A 23,527-nucleotide genomic window follows, 5' to 3' on the forward strand; every position below is an offset into this window, starting at 1 on the left:
TGTGAGGTAGCAAAGAGGCAGTGATAAAAAAGAGGAGAGGGAATTAATTTTCCCTGAAATCCAGATAACACAGATAACCCTTGCAATGAAGACAAAGTGAATAATCAATAACAAATATTCTTTAAGTTTTGTTCTTTACTTGATTATATGCAGCCTACTTACAATAACTTTGTGACATAGTCAAATACAAAGAGTGAAAAATATTTGTAAGCTTGTTACTTCATAATAATCATTATAAATAAATGCTGGCAGATTTGCCTGCAACATAAGTGGGGGATGAAAACAGGTTTCCTGCCATTCTGCAACTGATACTATGCAATTCTCATGGGAGACCAAAGCCAACGTTGTGAACTTGGCTAAATCCATGTTTGATAAAGCAATCTGGACATTTGCTGAACTCTATCATAGCTCTTGCATCAGTAAGAGTCAGGCAGTGTTTATGTAAGTTTCTAAAGTACATGAATAAATGATGTTTTATAGCAGCGCTTGGATGTTTTGTGCACGATGTTTGCCAAACATCTTGCCAAATTGTCTTAAATATGGTTATTCTCTGGGGATTTCTTAATGACCATGTGATAGTGTTGCCTATATATTTTATTTCTAATACTTAGAGTATGATGAATTCTGAATATGTGTTAAAAACAGCTCCCAGTTATATATATTTCCGTATTAAAATGCAGTCATAGTCTTAGTTTACTCTCACCCAAACTTCTCATGCAGTTACACTTTAATATGAAAAGAAATGTTGTCAAGAGTAGTTATTATCACACATCAGAATATTGTATTAGCATTCACTTTTAATAGATTAAAATGAAAGATTTTGAAGTCTGCCCTTAATGATACTGAATGTTCTTGGAGACAGGTTGGAAAGCTTTAGATGAAATGTCATATGATATATATATATCATACATAAGTTCACAAAAGACAGTTCATTTAACTGCCTTTCTTTGTACTTCATCTCTTGTTTGGATGAATCATCCAGGTTAAGTGACACTTGTGCAGTTTATTTGTTAGAGTTCTAGCACAGTGAGTGGTAGGGAAGTTTAGGAAATACAAGGTTCTTGTAGACCTGGGATGATTAAAATAAGGTGATTTTGGAGGCATGATTGGAGGTGTCTCTGGCTTATATCTGCTGATCTATTGATTCACTTTCTACTTGGATAGGCTACTTGAACCATTGTCTCAGTATGGTACGAGGTGGGGATTTTATGACTTAAGCTGTTCTGGAAGGGAATTAAAAGATGCAGTGCTGCAGAGCCTGCAAGTTAAAAAGGAATATATAAAATGCTAAAATAATTTAATAATAGAATCATAGGTTTGCTCAGTTTGGAAAAGACCTTGAAGATCATTAAGTCCAATTGCAACCTCACCATCCTGCCCTAATTCTAACAACCCTCCGCTAAATCATGTCCCTGAGCACCACATCCAAACAGTTTTTAAACACATCCATGGATGGTGGCTCAACCACCTCTCTGGGGAGCCTATTCTAGTGCTTAACAACTCTTTCAGTAAAGGTTTTCCTGATATCCAGCCTAAACCTTAATGCAACATTAATATTGGAAAAAGCATTAATTTCTGAAGTTAAGGGGCTTGTTTTGGAAGTTTGATGCACCTGGGATAAAGAAATTATACAATTTTTTTAGTTGATCAAATTGTTAGCATTTTTTTTCGTGGTTTATTGTATCAGTGTGGTCTAGTCTTGTGTTCTTGGAGGTGACAGTGCACTGCATCAGTATCTCTGAATTTCTTTTTTTTATTGAAGGCTTGTACTTTTTTTTTATCCTTTATCTGTAGAACCATAAAATATCCATAGTTGGATGGGATCCACAAGGATCACTGAGTCCAACTCCTTGCTCCACACTGGATCATCTAAAACCAAAACCATATGAGGTTTTGAGGGCATTGTCCAAATGTGTCTTGAACACCAGTAGCTTGGGGCTTTGACCACTGCCCTGGGGAGCAGGTTCCATGCCTGGCCACCCTCTGATGAAGAACTTTTTCCTAACCCCCAGTCTGACTCTCCCGTAGTGCAGCTCCTTGACACTTCTGTTGAGAGCTGCCCCTCCACTCCCTGTGAGGAGCTGCAGCCTGCCATGAGGCCTCCCCTCAGCCTCCTCTGCTCTGGACTGAGCAACCAAGGGACCTTAACCACTCTTCATTCACCTTGCCCTTCAGACCCTTCACCATCTCTGTAGTCCTCCTTTGAACACTCTCTAATAATATAATCTCCTTCTTACTCTGTGGCACCCAAACTTGCACTCAGGCCAGAGATCAGAGCAGGACCATTTCTTCCCTTGCTTGGTGCCAATGCTGGGTCTGGTGCGCTCCAGGATACCATTGGCCCTTTTGGCTGATGGGACACACTGCTGACTCAGATTGAACTTGCTGTCAAACTGAACCTCCAGACCTGTTTTCACAGGACTTTTTTCCAAACTCTCATCCGCCACCCTGTACATATATCCAGGGCTATCCCATCCCAGGCACAGAATCTAGCACTTGCTCTCATTAAACTTCATGAAGTTGGTGATTGCCCAGTCCTCAAGTTTGTCAAGATCTCTCAGCAAGGCTCCTCCACTCTTGACAGAATCAACAGCTTTTCCCAATTTAGTGTTATCCCCAGATTTACTTGGTTTACTTTCAAATCCTCTAACCAAGTCATTAAAAAAATCATTAAAGATAACTGGCCCTAAAATGGAACTCCACTCAGTATTGGTTGCCAGTCTGGTGTTCTTTGACTCTTGGAGCCTGATCTGACAAATGTTCACCCATCGCGTTATTTTTTTTTTTTTTTTTTTTTGTCTAGCTATATACTGAACGTTTTGCCCAAAAGGATACTGTGAGAAATGGTATTGAAAGTTCTACTGATATCCAAAAACATTACATCAGCTGGCTTCTCTTGGTCAATTAGGTGGGCAATCTTCTCATAAACGGGTAATAAACTTTTTAAACAGGACTTTCCTGTTACAAACCCATATTGGCTGTTACCACTGACTACATTGTCTTTCAGATATTTTTCAACAACTCCCAGAATAATCTTTTCCATAATTTTGCTAGGCACCAAAGTGAGGCCTGTAATTACCAGGATCTTCTTTCTTGCCTTTCTTGAAAACTGGGACATCTGCCAGCTTCCAGTCAACTGGGACCTCTAAGATTCCCGAAACTGTTGAAAAATAATTGAGAGCAGTCTCTCAATGATATCAGCCAGCTCTTTTGAGTACCCTGGGATGAATCCCATTGGGCCCCATAAACATGTGCAAGCAGTTGGAGCAGCAAATCTCATGCGTATTTGGGAATGGCTGGGAGTTCTTCATTATTGCACAGTACTCCAACTTGGGGCTCCATGATGCCCTGGACCCATTATCATGTTGAAGGCAGAGGTGAAGAAGGCACTGAATGTCTCTGTTTTCTTTGATCCCTATTTGTGAGATGACCATTCTCATCAAGTAATGGTTATTTCTGGACATCCTTTTGCTGTTAATGTAGTTTTTGAAAAGCCTTTTATACTGTCCCCCACAGTACTGGCTGGCTTCAAGTCTAATTGGGGTGGATGGTAGAGGTCGTCTGTAATCCACACTTCTTTGATACTGAATCAACTCAGTACTGAAGAAAACCTTTGTTTTTTAAAAAAAAAATTAGGTTTACATAAATCATAGTTTCCTTATTTTAGAAATATTTTAGTAAACATTAAGAACTTGTTCCTAAACACCTGCTGTAGAAAATATATGTGTATATGCTTTGTCCTTGAAGTTTACAGTGTGTTTGCAGGCTTGTGTCTGATGTCTTCAGGACCACCAAGGAGTGATGCACCACACTGCACGGATGGTGTAAATGTTTTTACATTTATAGTGTTTACTATAGCTGTAAATGTTGTACACGTACTAATATGGAGGACAGTGTTAGTGCCAGCTAATACAGCTAGCATCCTGCAAAACAGTACAAAAAAATCACTTTCCATCAAATCTTATTAAACTATACAACCTGATATACAGTATTTTATGCATACTTCTAACAAAGTTTAAACAGTACAATGACTAAATTCCATGTTCAAATATTGGAGAAATTAGGTAATAAATCAAACAGCTTCTGGGAATTTTTAGATATTACCAGGCCTCCCTGATTTTGCAGACATTATGCATCAATATATTTTTTTTGAGAATTTACCCTAACAAATTGATCCAAAATGTTGCAGATCATTTCTCATTTAAGGCACTAAAAGCTAGGAAGTCAAACTTTAGGTACAGATTTTTTTATTTTATTTTACTTTTTTTCACTTTCATTGATACGTAGTTACTTTAAGCTTGCAGACCATATTAGAACTGAAGAACTGAATAGAGGGCCACAAGTAATAGGAAATGATGAGGTTCAAGATCCTACCAGTGCTTGAAGCACTGGAAGTAATGAGGCACTGATCAGATAGGAAAGTGGTCCAAGAACAACATAAGGAATGATGCAAATTTCCAGGGTTCATGGAAAACTGATTTTAGCTAAATTTTTTCTGTGAATGCAGATTTGGTGATTATAAGCTTGGAAGGAAAAACAGATGACCAAACATCCAAAGGAAGGAAATGTTAGTATACTGAAAGATTAGTATACTTCGCTAAGATTCTTTTTTCAAATCAAAGTCTCAGGTGTTACAGAAGACAAAATTAATTGAAGAAACCCTGGTCTGCATCTAGCCAATAAACATCCAAAGAAAGAATTTTCTTCAGGATTATTGCAACTGAGTATATCATATATGAATTATGGCAATGTTCGTAATGCAGAGTAGCAAGGATATGATTTTTACAAGGGAAATTAAAAATGGGAAACTTCAGAAATCATGGTTTCCAAGGCGGATATGACCACCATAACTAGCCAGGTTAACTAGTCTGTCCATAGTATTTCTCATAAACATGATATGGAATGCATTTTTTTCTAAAAATAAAAAAATAAAAAATAAATAAAAAATAAAAAAAAAATTAAAGTTCATTTAGAAATCTCTAAGAAACTATGACTTGGTCGTTGATAGAATGCTTAATTACTATCTAAAATCGGATCTTATTTTCTTATTTCAGAACTGATTTTCTTTAACTTCCATCTCTCAACATTAAATCCCATTATGTCACTGTCAGAAAGACTGATGTTTTGTTATCAGTCATCTTTCTGGATTCTAAGTACCAATTGCAGTGATCAGGATGCTTGACAGTCTTTTGCTTGACAAGGTGAATGAGTTGAGTCCCTGCTGGCCTTATACTAGAGTGCTTGGTTTCTGATAGCAGGCTGTGAAATACCTCCTCAGAATTTCATCTTTCCATTTATTTGCACAGCAGAAAAAAAAAAAAAAAAAAAAAAAAAAAACAACCAACAATTTATTCCATTGTTTAACCAATCTAGATCCTGAAAATGCTCTCCAAGGTTCTGCTTTGAATGCAAATAAATAGGAACGTTCTTGAATGAGGAAACTGAAAGAAATAGGTGAATAGGTAGGTGTAACAAAAAAACGAAACAAAACAAAAAAAAAAGATTAAACAATCATCAATCCCTGCTTTTAAGGTCTTATCTACCTACCTCTGTTCCATCAGATTTGGAAATGCTGAACTTCCTATGGCAGATCTGTGTCTATAACATCATCCTTTCCCGCCCTGGAAACAGGGATTCTGACAGATAAGCCGTGACTATCTATTAAGTTACTGTCCAGGAAGGGCAGACCATTGTCTGCTGTGCCAACAGCTGGGACATATTCATTCTTATGGTTGCTGTTACAAGGCTTGTAGCCTCTGGCAGAACAGGATGAACAGCTGGAAGCTGAAACCTTTACAGCTGCTTCAGCAAAACTTGTGGAACTGTCTGCCAAAGCTACAGTTTGATTTAGTCGCCTTGCAAGTAGAATATCCTGAAAAGCTCAGGATGGAATGAGCAGTGTCCGTAGGAAATTCACTACCACCTTCTGTAGTTCAGGAAGCTCAGTCAGTGTTGGTGATTTTTTGAAAATGCCATTGCATCATCGAAAATAGTGGCTCATTTCCAAAATATCAATGTCACTCTAAACATTCACAGAAGGGGTCAGGTGTAAGTTATTTCAAACAGACCTCGTAACAGCTGGAAATCTGTGGCTGATGGCTGGTGATGGAGATTCCTGCTGTTGTGCATTTCTACTTGGAAGGTTTAAAAAGATCTTTCCTACCTGTGAATGGATACTGGCACTGTAGTTACCGTGTTGGCACTGGCACTTGAGTGAGCATGACGGAAGTTCTGTGGGGACATTTTCCAGATGGGAATCCAACCTTAATGATTCAGTGATCATGTAAGAAATCACTAGGTTTATACTTTGTGTTGTTACAGGATGAGGCATCAGTTCTGACAGTTTTTCTCCACCTAGACCCTCAGTTTTTAATCATTTCCTTTCTATCACATTTCTGTTACTTTTTAATTGCAGTTGAGGGGAGAAAAAGAACAAGAAACTGCTTTGTATGCATTTCCATGAATGGTATTTAACATTTATTGAAGGATATTTTTGCAGTTCTAATTATGAAAGCTTATTGTATTCACACGTCAAGCAAACTATCCTTTTAAGCTATACATTCTGGATATACTGTTTCATACATTCAGATGTCTGAAAGCTATCTGGAAATGTATTTCCTTCTTTCTGGTATGGGAACAGTTCAGTATGAGGAGCTTAATTAGTTTTGAAATTTCAACTCTTGTTCTGTTCAAAAGCTAAAGTTGGAATCTATTAAGATGCATTTTAGTGTGTTTTCTGTTCTCATCTTCCTTTTCTCAGTAACTGTGCAATTCACTTAGCACTTCATTACAACCAACAGCAATATGTATACATGGTGCACAAAATGAGCCATTTTGTTTTAAAACAGATTGCAGATGAAAGGGAACCATTCATTTCTTGCTTGCTAGCTGTAATTACTAGAGCGCTAATTACTCCAAATCACTGACATCCAGGGTCAATAAGGATGACAACAGGAACATCAAAGACAAGATGCACACACGCAATTAGAAGTCTCTAAAACCAGGCTATAATACTGGTTTATGACTACTGTTTTGCTTTTTTTTTCAGTCATTGATGAAAAATATTCAAGTTTTCTAAATGTTTACTATTATTTCCTTTGCAGTTTGACGGTGAGAACATGTACATGAGTATGACAGAGCCAAGCCAGGACTATGTGCCAGCCAGCCAGGTGGGTTAATTAATCTTCTCTGCCTTGTTTCAAATTGTAATTAAACAAATTCAAAGAATTGCATTGCAAATGAGTGGCACTATCAGTAACTGCTGCAATCAGGAATAATCATAATTTATAAACAAAGCATTTAAGCCTTGTTTCCAGTTAATGAGATAGAGTTGATAAAACAGCAGAGTTGGCGTTTGTTGAAAGATACTACCTTGTTTCCTCTCCAGAATGCAAGCAGCTGTTTTGCCAGCATGATCTTTCCTAAACAGTTGTTTTACCTTCAGGAAATAAAGTCTTTACAGGTGCATGTTATTTGTTTATCTGACTGCAGACAAGTTAATCATTATAAGCTACACATGTCACAAATAGCTTTAATTATCACTCCTAGACCAGTTGTAGTCGAAGAACTGCATTTTTAACACTAATGGTATGGCTAAGGAATGTTGCCAATGTTACTCTGTTAACAGTGGAGCTAGGGAAATGACTCAGTCTCCTTTAGCTTTCAACCCAAAAGGTTTAATGCGATGCAGATATTTATGGATATTTTTAGTCCCCTTTTTGAGGAACCATACACTAAATTCTAGAATTTTATGTATGTTTTAAAATTCTTTCAAGAACATTTTCACTTAAGCCATTAGCTGCTATGGTTTTCTATAAATCTAAAGACTTCAATTATTTCTTAAAATGCAGAGTTAATTCTGTGTTAGTACATGATGGTGATAGTGGTGCAGGTCAATTACACTGTGTCATAGAAATCACCCTGAATAATTGAACTTGTGGCCTAGGTCATGCAATGTCTCAGGCCCAGCAGTGTCTAGCGTGATACACCTCTTTCCACCAGGACTGAGGGATAATGTGAAACTGTCTTATTAGGTGGGAAATACGTTTGGCTGCAAAGTAAATGTGTATAGATGAGCTGGACATAATTTAGAAATCAACAGCTCTGGAAAGTGACAGTACAGTCAGATGAAATATCCTCATGAAGTGGGGTTCTTCAAATAGTCAAGACAGGCTACTTAAACATAGTGCATAGTATGCAGGTGCATTTGTGGCTCAGGAAGCAGGAGGCTGTATGAGATGAATTGCACTGTTCAGTCAGGAAGACAGTCTTCAGAATGTTCCACCATGTTGCTTCCTAGTCTTCTGTTGAAGTTATTGCCAAAATACCTTTAGAGACCAACTGTACTTTGCATTTAGGATTTGTGCATGATTCAGCTTATTCGGCTAAGAACTCTCCAAGATCCAGAGGTAGTTTAGAACAGAATTGTTTGATTAAAAAATGAAAAATTATATTATTAATTTTTCTCCAACCATTAATCCAAGAACTGTACTGACAAGTTTTAGTATTACTATTAGATTAAAGCAGCATAGTATCATCTCATTTATGCCTTAAGGGTTTTGAAGTGCAAGGGCTAATTGAATTTGTTTGAAACAGTAGAAATACAAACTCTGTGAATGATTGCTGTTATAAGGCAGCTGCTACCTCACAGAGAATCATTACATCTATCTTAAATAGTTCTGAACAAAGAATTGCAAATCCACATTATACATCAGAATTATTTTTCTTCAGTTGATATTTTTGTAGTGTGTGTATGCATGTAGTTTAAATAATTTAAATGGCATATTGAAAAATTAAGAGCATAAGTTTTAATCTTTTATGCAGTTTCTGCATGTGCTAACAAGGCCCAGATTCATAGAGATATTTATGCATCTAACACTTGCTGATCTCAATGGGTTCTTAAGGTATCTTTAAAGATCCAAGGTTAGATATTTTAAGTGCAAATGATTTGTCTTCAAGGAAAATGGTCTATCAGTTCTGACTTTTCCAAATTCAAAGGTGTTAGAAAACTGTTTAGTTACTAAGGGCTGGAACCAATAAAGAACTCGTATACTTAGAAACTCACTGTGGCAAAGCCTAGCTTTTGGGTGTCCAGCTCCTGGGCTGAATTTAAACCCCAGGTTACTTGTTTGATCTCTCTGTCCTTTGCTGAGCAATCCATATGGCAAAGAGCTACTACAACAGCCAGGCACACAGTGCCCATTTGAGGGAAGTTATCAGCCTTTGGCTGTTCCACCATCTTTTCTCTTACAGTTGTTCCCTCCTAATGCTGCAGACATCTTACACCACTGCAGTGGATTTTTTAAGGGAATATTAGGTTATTATTACAAGCTTTCACATATATTAAAAACCCCTCATAGTAGGAGCAGAAAAAAGGGTGGGTGTTGGAAATCCTCTCTCTTGTTTAGGTAACAAACTGCATGAGAAACTTTCCCAGACCTGTTCCTGATGCAGATAACTGCTGGTAATTCCTTTAAGGAACCGAGCAATTCTTTGTTGATGGATAAGTCTTCACTGATCACTGTAATGTGATGTAGTTCCCATCTCAGGTGTAAACATTTAGTGGTCACCCAAAATTGGTGAACTGGCCACCATTTCAGTAGCCAGCTGGCTGTTAAAGATGGGTTATTTTGAAGGAAGAGTAAGATATTTACTGCTGTGAAAATAAAGCATGCAAGACTGAGTGTGTTACAGGATAACATGAGTAAGAAGGAATATGACTGTATATTCTGATCTTTTCTGTTTTCAGATCTGTTTGCTCATTTTCCTCTCATTGTTACTGAATGTAGAAAAACTCTAGTCCTGTAAGAAGAGATGAGAAAATTTTCTCTCCCAGATAAAGCTCTAGTCACTTAATCCATAGAGTTTTCAGTTTCCATTTTCCAGATGTGCTCATGAGTTTTGAAGTTGCATGACTTCAGAGAGGAGGGCAGGCTTCCTCCCATCCCCAATAACTCAGATGTTCCCCTGAGAGATCAGAGGTGAGGAACAGGAACCAGTCAGAATAAATGAATTGAGTTCTCTACTTCTCTCAATGGATGCACATCTGTTAACAAAAATACGAATCCCATGTTGGGAGAGGCATGGCTCTCTCAGAAACTTTTATTTAAGCTGTGATTATGATGACTGGGTCAGGTGTGAACGTCGTTTTCTGATTTCAGAGAGTGACCCAGCTTATTTGGGAGGTATGTTGGCAGACTGGGTCATGATACAGAGCATCAGAGAGCAAGGAATTTCCTTTACGCACTCTTCAGGATTACGTGACTGTAGAGGCAGAATCTTTTGGGTCTTGGTACGTGCTGACATACTCACCTCCTTTCTTTGTATCTAACCCTAAGAAATGAGCTTTGCCTGTTTTGCCTTTCTAAGCCTTATCACTTCTCTTAGAATCAAGCATTTCAAGAGATCTGGAGGCTATAAGATGAAGTGTGTGTGTAGAATGAAATAAAATTTAGACATCAGGAATGTCGCAATTGCTCCAAAAAAAAGCTAACCTTGCACTTCAGTTCTTTTTGCTTACTGCAAAGTGTTTACATCCTGAAAAACATCACCATCTATTATTTTAAGGGTTTTAATCAATGTGTCGCCTTTAGGCTAACATAAATAAAAGCTCAGTCATTGGACAGGAAAAAGAGAGTTTTGCTCCTTTTGCTATGTAGCATCAAACATCTGCATAGCTTGGTAGTCCAAGACAAGTTGCCTCACAGCATCCCTCAACAATTATCATTTCTGTTCAATTTTCAAATCAGTACATGCTTTGGGACTTATAGACTAAGTTGCTAAGTAGCAACATATGGCTCACTACTGTTCGTGTGATGTTGCTGCAAGCAAATAGCATAATTCTATACTTGAAATGATTTTTACAGAAAGGCAGTGCTGGAGCTGAGCCAGAAGTGTAAGTATACAGTAAAAATTAATGATATTCTTTTAGACTGTCCCAAAAGGCTGTTTGGCAATGTTGTCTCTGTGTACATTTTATATATACGGGTAAGTACTGTATTTTTGTTATGATATATGTAGCACAGGACTCTGCACTGCAGGCATCTCCTAAATGAGTTATGCCAACCATATTAACAAACATATATAGTAAAACTACATGACATTTTCACTACTAATTGCACTTCAATCTGAAAATATTTATCATATTAAAATAAAGCTATGCCAACTGCTCTGCATTTCAAATTCCCACAAATATATTGTTTTCTCCTCACACCTATAATTGGAATCTTGAAGATGAATTGTTCTTCATGTAATTTCTCCTCCTGTAATTTGTGGGTCTTGTACAATGCAGAATAAAATTATGCTGTTTATTTTACATTTATTCCTGGTCACAATACATAATGTAATTCAAGACTCTTGTACAGAGCCTCAGCGCTCTTTTAAGGCTTCCTTAGGCTTGACAAATGTTTAGTTGTGATCCAAAGGGAAGAAAGAGGAACTGACTTGAAGCCAGTGATATGGGGTAGTATCTCAATTGCCCTTATTGGAAAACATGAGCTACCTGAGGCAGAAGGGTAATACTCTTTCCACAGAGAAGGTGTTTTCCTCCCTCCCAAAGATATGACAGAGAGACCTGTGTATGATATATATACATATCCTTTAGCATAGTGGGCACTAATGATGTCAAAACTGTTTCATCCTGTACAGCTCCAGGGTAAAATTGAATGGAATGACATCTGAGAGATTCTTCACATTATTAGGAAAATGTTCCTCTGCCTTTTGTTACCATATGCACAACTGTAATTTTATCCCTTACTTCCCATTTCATATTTATACTCTAATTACTTACTGAGTTAGCTATTACTCATATGAAGTAGGAATGGATAAATGCTACATAGTAGATATCCTTTCTTGTTTTCTGTTGTTCCTTTCATAGAATCATAGAATCATATATTATCTTGGGTTGAAAGGGATTTTAAAGATCACCTAGTTCCAACACCCAAGCGTAGTGTGGACATGGCTGCCACCCGCCAGCTCAGCTGCCCAAAGCTGCATCCAACCTGGCTTGAGCACCTCCAGGGATGGGGCACCCACAGCTTCTTTGGGCAGCCTGTGCCAGTGCCACATCACCTTCTGAGTAAAGAATTTCCTCCTAACATCTATCTTAAATCTCCCTTATGTTATTTTGAAACTAGTCCCTTTGTTCTATTGCTATCAAACCATGTAAAAAAATTGGTCTACTTCTTGCTCATAAGCTGCCCTCAAGTACTGGAAGGCTGTTACAAGTCTCCCTGGATCCTTCTCTGGGCTGAACAAGCCCAGTTCCTCAACCTGGCTTCATAGGAAGGGTGCTCCAGCCCTCTGATCATCTTCCTGGCCCTCCCCTGGACCCTCTGCAACAGCTCCACATCCTTCCTATGCTATGGGTCCCAAGGTGGATGCAGTACTCCAGATGGGGCCTTCCAAGGGCATGGCTGGGAAGGACAACCATCTCCCTCACCCTGCTGACCACTCCTCCCTCTTTTGTTGCAGTGCAATCTTTCCAAAAGATAGGCTAGTACTTGGTCTCTTTGTCCCATAGTGATGTTTCCTCACTATTAAGTTGCTGTCATTGCAGCTGTCAACTTCATACTGCAAAACCCGGTGCAAAATCTGTGTGTGTTCCCAAGAAGATACAGCTCAGTTCTCATGGTCAGAGTAGTGCTGATGCGTACACAGAACCCTGGAGTGCAAGGAAATCCTACCCAAAATTTGGGAAGCCTTTCTTTTCTCGTTATTAGAAGGGTTCTCCACTCTGAAAGGCCAAGGCCTCTTGATCAGTCTGCTGGTTGGCTGTAGTTCAGTGCTCTTGTAAATCATATCCACCTCTTTTCCTGGTCCACTATCTTGTACTTCCAAAAGTACAATAACAACAGAAGGGCTACTTCCTGCTCCTCCATTTCTCTGAAATAGTCTATAGGAGTCACTTTCCAAAATAGTGGGATGTAAATTTAAATTGGTTCAGGGAAAGAAAACCAACAGGCATCACTTTCATATTCTGAATGAATGGTTGAAGAGAAAGGTGACCCTTTCCCTAACCAGCAGCAAGAGAAAGGTGACCCTTTCCCTTTTGTGTAGAATGTGATCTCTTAATATGCACTTGAGATCAGGTCCAGAGTCTGGAAAATATTGTGTCCCTGATAACAGTACCTTAGCAGTTGTATTAACAAGACTGTGTGTGCATATACATATTATAAAATCATGTATGATTGTCATTAATGTTAACACAAAATGTGTGCACATGCAGTGTGTATGTATTCACAGACAGGGTTTTATCTTTATATCTTTTTGTGATCAAGTGCATCAAATTTTATAAAAAATGTCAAAATTATAGCCTGTTGATCTATGTTTAAAATTTTTTTCAAAGTTTACAAAAAAGACATAGCTTCACTCTCCTTTACTAAAATTGATTTTAGTCAAGTCGTTCATTAAGTATTGGACTTGTACTCCAACCACAAAAAGAAATGACCCTACTTATCTCTGAAAAATCCATTACTTAATTAAACCATGTTTTTACTTAATGCCTCTTTTAGTTAAAGCTGATTCTATAGCACATGTTATAAAAACACTAAAGAGGGCAAAATCTTTTCCCTAAGGATTCTAGGCAAACATACCCATAATTACAGGTGGATAAACAAGAGCCTCTCTCCAGCCTTCGAAAATCATTAGCATGGATCTGCAAAATCGAGATCACATCAGAAACCCTGGCAACTACAACATATTTTTCATCCCCTTATTCATCTTCTGGCTGTAGAATCCTTGCACTTATATTTTCTTTACAACGATGAAGTCTGAAAACTTTTTAATGAAAGCAGTTTTTGAGGGTAATTGCCTTGCTGCAGTAGTTTGAGGCTTTAGAAGCACATGTCAGATACTGATAGTGTAAAGCTAAAATTGTGAACTTGGCTGTGTTGTATACACAGTGATCCTGTGCATCAATTAAAAGTATTTTTTTAAGAGTTACCAAAGGGAGGAACTAAAGTAAATAGTGCATCTTGTCTCAGCTGTGGCATCGGGACGATGGCAACTTCAGTGATATGCCCACTGTAAATCAATACAGTAAAAATAACAAAAGCTATTATTTTACCGTGAAAAAGGTAAACAGAAAATCAATCATCAAATGATGAATTCTGTGTTCAAAAGCCAGAAGATTTTTTTTTCCCATATCACAAGAGAAAATGCACTGCTTTTTGCTGTGCATGTGCATGACATGAGAGAATTTTCTGTATAATGAGCAACCAGCGTAAAATATCCTTCAAAATGTTTCCCTCCACTCCTTCATGTACAACTTTTTTAGCATGTGAAAACAGATTATAGACATCATATATTTTAGTTATGTAGTTTCCTTTCCAGGAAACTCTGCAGGTCAGCAGTGTGGATGAATTATGGGATGTAACCATGGGAAATGTTAAAGGCAGTATTTTTCAACTGAGCTTCATATAAAATGAACTTTTTTTGGTCCATAAAACGTCTGTAAGAATTACATGAATTTGAACTGCAAATTAGACCAATTACTATTATATTGTCCCTTTTGGCAAAGGCTGCCGCAGTACAGTCAGCTTGACCTATTGCCCTCTGACCGAATAAACCGCTAAGATGCCATTCTTTGATTAATCTAGTTAGTTTTACGAAGTCTGGCAGCTCAACAAGCCCAAACTAGTTACTCAAACCAGTCTTCAATGTAACATTCAAATGATCACTCTGTGGAGTCCCAGAGGTATTCATTACAGACAAAATTGCTCTTGTTGCCTTGCATACAAGCTGAGTTTTCAATAGGAAATGAAAGGCTGCCTGGAAAAATAGGCCACCTAATTAAGTTAAACTACTCTAGCATTTGGCTTGACATCTTCATTACTCAAAATTAAAAAGATGCCTCACTTGAGCACACAAGTTACTATTGTTTATGTTGTTTTCCTCTTAAATTGGCTTCTTACACAGAAGTCTGTTTTTCAGAATTATATCTTGTAATAGCTCGCATATTTCTTGCAGTTTATAAAAATGTCTTAATACTACTGATGGTTGGTGTGATATTAGTATGATTGAGCTTATTGCCAAGGTCTCAGCAGTCCTACTGCTTACATGACACTATTAGTAGAGGGCCAGATCCTTCCAGTTTTACTCTCTCAAATAACCTTTACCTGTTTGTGTACTGAATCTTCGTTGTCCTCCTTATTGTCAAGCTTTGGGTCCAAAATCTAGGCATTAACGTCAGTGGTAGAAACTAGGGGCTTGCATATCCCTAAGCTTTCAGGTTTCCTGAGATTGGCACAGGGCTAAGCAAAAGAGAAGTCAGAAGAATTATGAAGAGTCACCATACCTCTGTTTCAATCTTTGTTTTCTCGAGTGGTAACTTTTTACATGAAATCAGACATTGAGGAATGCCTGTTTTCAACAGTAGTTAGGAGAACAGTGACGTGGGTTGGACCCACTGTCCTGAAAAATGGAAAGCAATCCATTGTTCCTGAAATGTTATGAGTAAAGAAGAGAGGAAAAAAAAAGAAGAAGAAAAAAAAAACAAACTGTGAAGGAATCTTTGCACTTTGTCATTGTGTGCTCTGAGTACAGCATCATGTCATTTTTAGGTGTCATTCTCAGAAGGGATGAGGAAATTTCGACAGAATATTTGCCCCCTAAGCAGCAATACTTAATGTAAATCTATACTATTGCTATTTTAAGAGCATTTAAAAATGTAAACACGTGAAGAGCACACTGTCTTGATTGCTGGTTTAGAGTCTATGATGCTAATGAGGCTTCTGACAGGTTAAATGTGGTGTATCATCTGTATTTTCAAGAAGCAAGATTTGTGACGATTTGACTCCTATTTTTTTTTTTAAGCTAAATTCTGCTTATTGAATATGCATATTGCTGGTTTTATTACCTACTGCTTTGTAGTGAGAATAATTTAGGTATATCTTGATGAGAAGATCGGCAGAAGTGTTTTATTTTTAATACACTTTTTATCTGAAGTTGAGGAAGAGTATTCTGAAAATATAGTACCTAATTCATAAAAGTATATCTTACAGCGTTATTTCAAGATTATAACATAGGTAATACTGACTGCAGTTAGTACAAACCAAAAGCTGTCAAATAGAATCCCAAGTTACATTAAGAACTGCAGGTGTCCTATTGTTAGAAAATAAAACTTGTGAATATTATTCTGTGCCTCATTTACCAGGTCTGTAACAACCTGAAAATGCAGCAGTGAGGGGGGGGAACCATCCTGCTTGTCTTTAGGAAGTTATATGCTGAAAACCTATGGAGGTGAAAGTCTTCCCTTCTTACATCATCTCCAAAAATAGGAGCTGTGTCTACTTGTGGGTCATGATGAAACATCCCCACTTTGGAGGTTGTGCTATTAGGAACTGTAACACTGTGAGGAGCCAAGTGCCTCACAATGCCTTTCAGGAGAGAAAAAGTGGCTACAAGTACAATGTCTGGCATCCCTCGCTGGGATGCATTAAGATGATAAGAGTGTGGAGCAAGTGAGCTGGGCAAGACTCCTGGTTGTAGGAGTAAGGATGTTCTGTGTGTGCCTTGTGAGCTTGAGTTTTTCTAAGGATTTACTGTGGGATGCGTTCAGTAATTCTAAAAAAGATTTGCACATTTCTCTTACAGTTACTCCACCTTTCTACATAGGAAAACTGCACAGCTAGGTCTTTATGTGAAGGGAAGCTCAAATGCTTTGATAATAGTATTGATGTTCGCTGAGCCCAAATCTTGTAATCTCCTTTAACATTTATGTTTCTATTCATTGTCATCTTTAAAACGTGATTCAATTTAAAATCTTCATTGAAAAGCATTTTGCAGCAAACTACTATAGTTTATATATATGAAATTAGTAAAATTAATGAAAATATTCTCAAGTGGAACTATTCGTCTACATAATTCAGTTAACTTTGAAATTGTGATTATTTTAAATCAATAATATAATTGTCAGCACATTCTGTTTCTTGAAAATAGAATTCATCTGGTACTGGAAAATTAATGTTTTGCTTGAGGCTTTGCCCTTTACCTAATGTAAATTAGAGAAATTGATTAACGCAATAGAAGAAAGTTATACCTTCCCCTGTAATACACTTTTGATAGCTGTTGCTTGATAAATTAGTATATTGTGTGTTTTAAAATGAATATGATTTATTACTGTTGTCTGCCATATGAAGAAGCACAAAAAAAATTGTTTGCAGGATCATTGACTTGAACATATCAATGGCACTGTTGGACAATTCTTGCTGAGTGTTAAGATGATTTATGTAACAGACCGAAGGTTTCCACAGTAATGCATTGTAGTCTAAAGCTATCAAGCCTTGTTCATGCAGAGACAAAAGAAGCTGAAAAAAGCACTTGCTGTTGAAGGTCTTCCGTTTAGGAATTAGAGATAAGGTTGATCCAACTAAAACTTTTAGAAATGTCTGCCCTCAAATATATTATTCCATCTTTCAAATGTGCATAAGGTACATTGCAGTTTTTCCTCTTCTAATGAGCTCATTGTTTTTACATTACTCTCAATTCATAACTATTTCAGTTATGTAACAATGTGTTCAATAATAAAAGAGGAGACAGCCTGAAGCATCTATCTTTTAAAAACTGGCATCTTTCCACAGTTCAGATGCAGAAGCCTTGGTGCAAATGAAAAATTAAGACACGCTCTACATAGTTGGCAGTACCACTCATTTCATTTAAATAAAATATCTATAGGAGGATTTCAATTTTTTAAAGAACTGTTGCTAATACCAGGATCTGTTGCGTGCATGTTCAATGACTGACACAATCACTGAGCACACAGATTAGACTTTCTTAATTTATGTTATCTGCTGTGTTGTCATATAGTAATGATTTTGCTTTTGCTAAACAGAATTATATTGGATATTTGAATGCTTGCTGCCTCTTGTGGTCAGCCTGTTTATGGTATCCTTGGTTTCCCTTCTCTAACAGCTTTTTAATTATTATTTTTTTAAATTTCTTTGGAACATACATTTTTCTGGCAAATATGCAGTCATCAGTGTAGATTATTTAAGCAGAAAAACTTTATTTTTATTTCCTTTTTTCTCCTTATTTCCTCAGTTCTTATGCAGTCAGATTATACAAGCGTTTTCCTTATTATTCTGATAATGACTATCTGTCTTCCTAAAAAATATAAATACAAGATTTTGTTTGTGATATTAGCATTACAGAACACATAGTCCTTGAGATTTGTCTACATCCCCAGTTTTGATCCTTTTCTCTGTCTTGTTGCTGGATTTGGCCAAGCTAAGTGGCCAAAGATAAATTGAAGCAGACCAAGAGCAAAAAATTCAGGAGCAAAAGCTTGGACTTGGTAGGATGGTGACTCAGAGTTAAGCATTCACATCATTTTATTATGGCAAGCTTATCTCATAAAGCTATAGGCTAAGATGGTATAAGTAATTAGGTCTCTTCATCTCAGAGTGGTTATCTCAAAGATCACTTGTTCTATGAAGTTTCCATCATTTGAGGCAGAAATGTCACAGATATTTAACCAAAACCACAGAATATTGTCCTTTAGGTTTGAGAAGACATCACTAATTCAGACGGTTTACTGATATTTTCAATTCTGTAAATAGCCCAGATTAAAGGATGTTTAGTTCTGAAGCATCCACTGTGCAGCTCCCATCTGAAATACACTGAAATCTGCTTGTAATAAGTTCAGATATAATGAACATTTTCTTTAATATGAAGTAAAATTAAAGCCTTTATTCCTTTAGCACTTTGCAGTGGGGCTGATGGTGTTACTTTGCAGAGGACTTCCTCTATTTAATGTAATAAAGATTTGGGAAGTTCCCCTAAACTGAAGAGCTGAGAAAAACGACTGCCACAGTCACGAAATGAAAGCACAACCATTGGCAAAGTTTCTGGCAACTCTGTGGTAAAGTAAATAAAGCTATTCTTTTTGATTCAAAAGTGAAAAGGAAAGCTTGCTCTTTTGTGACCACTAGAATGAAATGCAGCTGTTCTGTATCTTTCTGAGTGCAGAAAATTGTGCTGGTTCTATAGCTAACCATGAAAACAAGAAACCTGGATGAGAGTGTAGAAAGGCTGTAATCCTTCTCCCCATGCTCTAGGAAAAGCTAATTCTGTAGGCCACAATTATTGTTAATGCATATGAGCTGTACTTGCATTCTGCCTAGCTTGATTGAAGTTGACAAATAGTTTGTGTTTTCTTATTGAATAAAATTAAAAGAAAAAATAATTAGAAGTATGTGTATAAGAAGCACTTGTGCTCTATAACTGGCTGGTTTTTTTTTCAGGCATTACCATAGTATGATAGGATTATGTTTACTACAGTTAGTGATTAATATCATACAAATTATATATTATTTTGACATGTCACTATTGCCTACACTACTCATACTACTTTCAAAAGGCTCCTCAAGTGTAATCAACACTGAAATGGGATCAAGTACAAGCTAACTAGTTCTCAAGCAAAAACTTTTTTTTTTTTAATAACCCCAGAGAAACCTTGTATTTAAAATATTCAGTCCACATGATATGTACAGTAACACGTGACACGCTTTGAGTTGTGGAATTTTGGCACTGGTATTTTACTTCCTTTTCCATAAGTGAAGTTAATGTCATAAATGCAGAGCAATTCCTTCCACCATTTTTTGTGTTACTAATTAAAGACAATTGAAACAGCAAATCAAGGCCTAATTACAGCAAAAGATGGACTGTCATCCTTCCAGGCAAGAAGGGTGCACAAATAAAACAGCTGTTTTGCTGAACACCTTCAATATTAGGTGTGTAGATACATCCAGACTATTTATGTTTGGTTTAGGAATATTTCCTTTCATAGTAGATCATCCTCTGCACAAAGACTCACACCTTCCCATTAAGAAGAGCAAGTTACAGTGAGTTAGCAAACTCCTGAGAAACACATATATAAAACATCGGCAGAACCAAAGTCTTCACAAGTAAGTAATGATATTGCTGCCAGAGCCTGTCCCGTTGTTTTCATTCTCTGGAGTTTCACTTTTGCCTAGGCAATCTATCATTTCTATTCTATTTTGTACTAAGATAATCAGTAACTGAAGTGTAAACCTTTTTGGGATTCAGCCAAGGCAACCAAAACTCGGGCAATGTGCTTTGGACTAACTTCTTTGTTCATCAGCTCATTGAAAACATGAAACACGCTTGAATGTTGATTGCTAAAGCTTTTATATCCATGCTCATACATGGATGTAAAAGAGTAACCGTAGACATTGGGGAAGACAGTATTATTATGATAACTAATGAAAACCTCTCTGTTGATAGGGCATAGCTACCCCTATTCTCCAATTGAGCCTACCTGCTGCATGAAGAATGTAGATAAATAATAGCAATTATCCTCTTTGGTGCATTACTCTGAATTTGCCTGTGGCTTTTCCTTGGATCAAACTGAGTTGTATGACCAGCTGGTGGCTGGTCATGAGTGGTGTCCCCTAGGGCTCAGTACTGGGGCCTCTTTTGTTTAACATCTTTATTAATGACCTTGATGAGGGGATTGAGTGCACCCTCAGTAAGTTTGCAGATGACACCAAATTGGGAGGGAGTGCTGATCTTCCATAGGAGAGAAAGGCATTACAGAGGGATCTGGATAGACTGGATCTATGGGCCAAGGTTAACTGTATGAGTTTCAATAGAGCCAAGTGTCAGGTCCTGCATTTTGGTCACAACAACCCCAGGCAGCCTTACAGGCTTGGGGAGGAGTGGTTGGAAAGCTGCTTGATGGAAAGGGATCTTGGTGTACTGATGGACAGTCAGCTGAATATGAGCCAGCAGTGTGCTCAGGTGGCCAAGAAGGCCAATGGCATCCTGGCTTGTGTCAGGAATGGTGAGGTGAGCAGGACTGGGGAAGTCATCCTGCCCCCATACTCGGCATTGGTGAGGCCTCATCCTCGAGTACTGTGTTCAGTTTTGGGCACCTCAGTACAGAAAGGACATTGAGGTGCTGGAGCACTCAATGGGTCAAAAGCACTCAAAAGGTCCAAAGAAGGGCAACAAGACTGGTGAAGGGCTTGGAGAATATGCCCTATGAGGAGTAAATGAAGGAGCTGTTTAGCCTGGGGAAAAGGAGGCTGAGGGGAGCTTATTGCTCCAGTATCTGAAAGGTGCTTACAGTGAGCACATGGTTGGTCTCTTCTCACTGGTGACAGGTCACAGGACAAGGAAAAATGGCCTGGAGTTGTGCCAGGGTAAGTTTAAGTTGGATATCAGGAAACACTTCTTTACAGAAAGGGTGAATAGGCTCCATAGGGAATTGGTTGAGCCACCGTCCCTGGATGTGTTTAAAAAACATTTGGATGTGGTGCTCAGGGACATGATTTAGCAGAGGGTTGTTAGAGTTAGGGTACTATGGTTAGGTTGCAATTGGACTTGATGATTTTTAAGGTCTTTTCCGATCTGGGCAATTCTGTGATTCTATGATTCTGTGACTTAATGGCAGTGGACAACAAAAATCTAAACAGTTGATTTATGGAAAAACTAATCTATATGGCTGACAAGATGTATCTATGTTTGATATTATAGATTAAGAAAAGAAAAATCTGTATTTTTGAGACATTGTAAATTTATTTTTATAAAGAAAATTAATGCAAAGTGTATACTGTTTCTATATTTATTTGTTTTTCTTTGTAGCAGAACAAATGCCTGGTTGTCTTGTAAGCCTAAAAGCAATATTTTTCTTCCTTACTGGATAGTTCATGATCTGAGTGTCAGGGAGTCTGGTGAACCATTTTGAGCCAATGTTAATTTTAAAAATTGCATTCCTTTTACCACAGTCCCCATGAAAAAGGTATTCATCTATATGATCACTCTTAGAAAATTTTAATAGGACCCTTGAAATCTGATTGAATTCAACTTCTTTTAAAAAAGAAAAAGTCTTTCTAAATGGAAGCTGTGAAAATATCTGTGAGAGTCTTATGCCTTAGAGGTAATTTTTTTCCATACATAATACTGAAACTCCACTGTTATAATATGTAGGCGTTTAAAATGTTCTCTTTGTAAAATTGAAATTTCAGCTTAGTGATGTGTGGCTTGGACACTTTTTGTTTGTTTTGTGTTACTTCTGTTATTATTATTATTCGGTATTCGTTGATTTTCATCACAATTTCTTTATTTGTTTTTCAGTCTTTTCCTGGCCCAAGTCTTGAAAGTGAAGATTTTAACATACCTCCAATCACTCCTCCATCATTGCCTGACCATTCACTGGTGCACCTGAATGAAATAGAGTCTGGATATCACTCTCTGTGTCATCCAATGAACCATAATGGCCTCCTTCCATTCCACCCACAAAACATGGATTTACCTGAAATTACAGTTTCCAACATGCTTGGCCAAGACGGGACACTGCTTTCCAATTCACTCTCTATGGTAAGTATTTTCAGTCGTCCCCTTTTGTACTACTTTAAGTTGTGAAAATGTGTACATACAGACCCACAGCTGGCTCCTACACCATTGAAGCCATAGAGCAGCTGACCTGACCTCAGTTTTACATCATACTGTGAAATGCTCCTCCCAATGGAGGCAGTGGAGGTTTTACAGGTGAATTCCTCAAAGCCAGGATGATAGCCACTGCCTGGAGTAGTATTAGTCCTACGTTACTCAGGTTTAAATAATGACAAAAGCAGGCCCAGGGTTTTGACTTCATTGGAGCAGGATTTGGATCCAGATGGTTGTTGTTCTGTGGTTTTTTCTTACGAGGCTCTTTCCATTCTAATTAGCATGTACTGAAAGATGTACAAAAAATTGAATATCTCCTTTCTTGTTTACCACACGTTTGGAAAACAGCAAATGTTATTTCTGATTCCAGGCCAAATCTTATAGCCTTTTTACAGTTTCCAGTCCTTATCCAGACAGAATCCAATTGAAATGACTGGACAATTTGCTTATAAAATCTGTCAGATAGTCATTATGGTTGTTGTCTTGGGAAGCCTTATATTATAAATCACTTCTTTGAATGCTAAATTGCTTGCAACAACTGCAGAGCTATTTTACATGTTACATTTTCAAATGGGCTCTACAAATAATCAGTATACTTCCTGCATACCAGCTCCCTACAAGACCTTTTTACAGAGGCCATTATTTCATGCTGGCACCAAATTCTAAACCAAAGAGTAAAAAATCCCCTGGTAGAGAATGGGACCTGGTGTGTGGGACTCACTTGACTCCAGGCACTCTTCTAAATGGAACTGCAAATCCAGACAGATGAAGTTAAGGATCTGCTCTTCCTAGCCCTATTATCTGGGCTTCTCACCAGGACAATGAGAGATTTAGTGAGCTGTGTCCCAGCTGGGAAGCTTTGTGCTTAGGGACTGAGGCACTTTAGGCTTCCATCTCACTAGTGCTTCACTGTATTGACTAAAATAAAATAATAAAGCAGCACTGGAGCAGTACGTGGAGGTTTAGGGGCTGAGAGATCTGAGCTCAGTTCCCCATTAGTCCCGGAAGCAAACAGCCTCAGAGGCAGGGGTTGGGGGAAAGCCAGGTTGGCCAAAGAACTGAGATTGTGAGCTGGAAGGAAAATAGTTTGCAATGAAAATCTGCCTTGTCACAGGGC

The 23,527-nt window shown here is 37.7% G+C and overlaps 1 protein-coding gene across 1 annotated transcript in view; it reads left to right on the forward strand.

The window, feature by feature from the left end:
- Positions 1-23,527, forward strand: part of TOX (thymocyte selection associated high mobility group box) — a gene marked incomplete at both ends in the record, with an annotated part of 217,201 nt that overhangs the window by 108,292 nt on the left and 85,382 nt on the right. Inside the window, 2 exons of the mRNA XM_079533422.1 lie at positions 7,104-7,169; positions 22,099-22,341. Of these exons, the coding sequence (XP_079389548.1) occupies positions 7,104-7,169; positions 22,099-22,341 (309 nt within the window). The remainder of the gene's footprint in view (positions 1-7,103; positions 7,170-22,098; positions 22,342-23,527) is intronic.

Source organism: Tetrao urogallus (assembly GCF_951394365.1).
Source record: "Tetrao urogallus genome assembly, chromosome: 3".
In the NCBI taxonomy this organism is placed as follows: Eukaryota; Metazoa; Chordata; class Aves; order Galliformes; family Phasianidae; genus Tetrao; species Tetrao urogallus.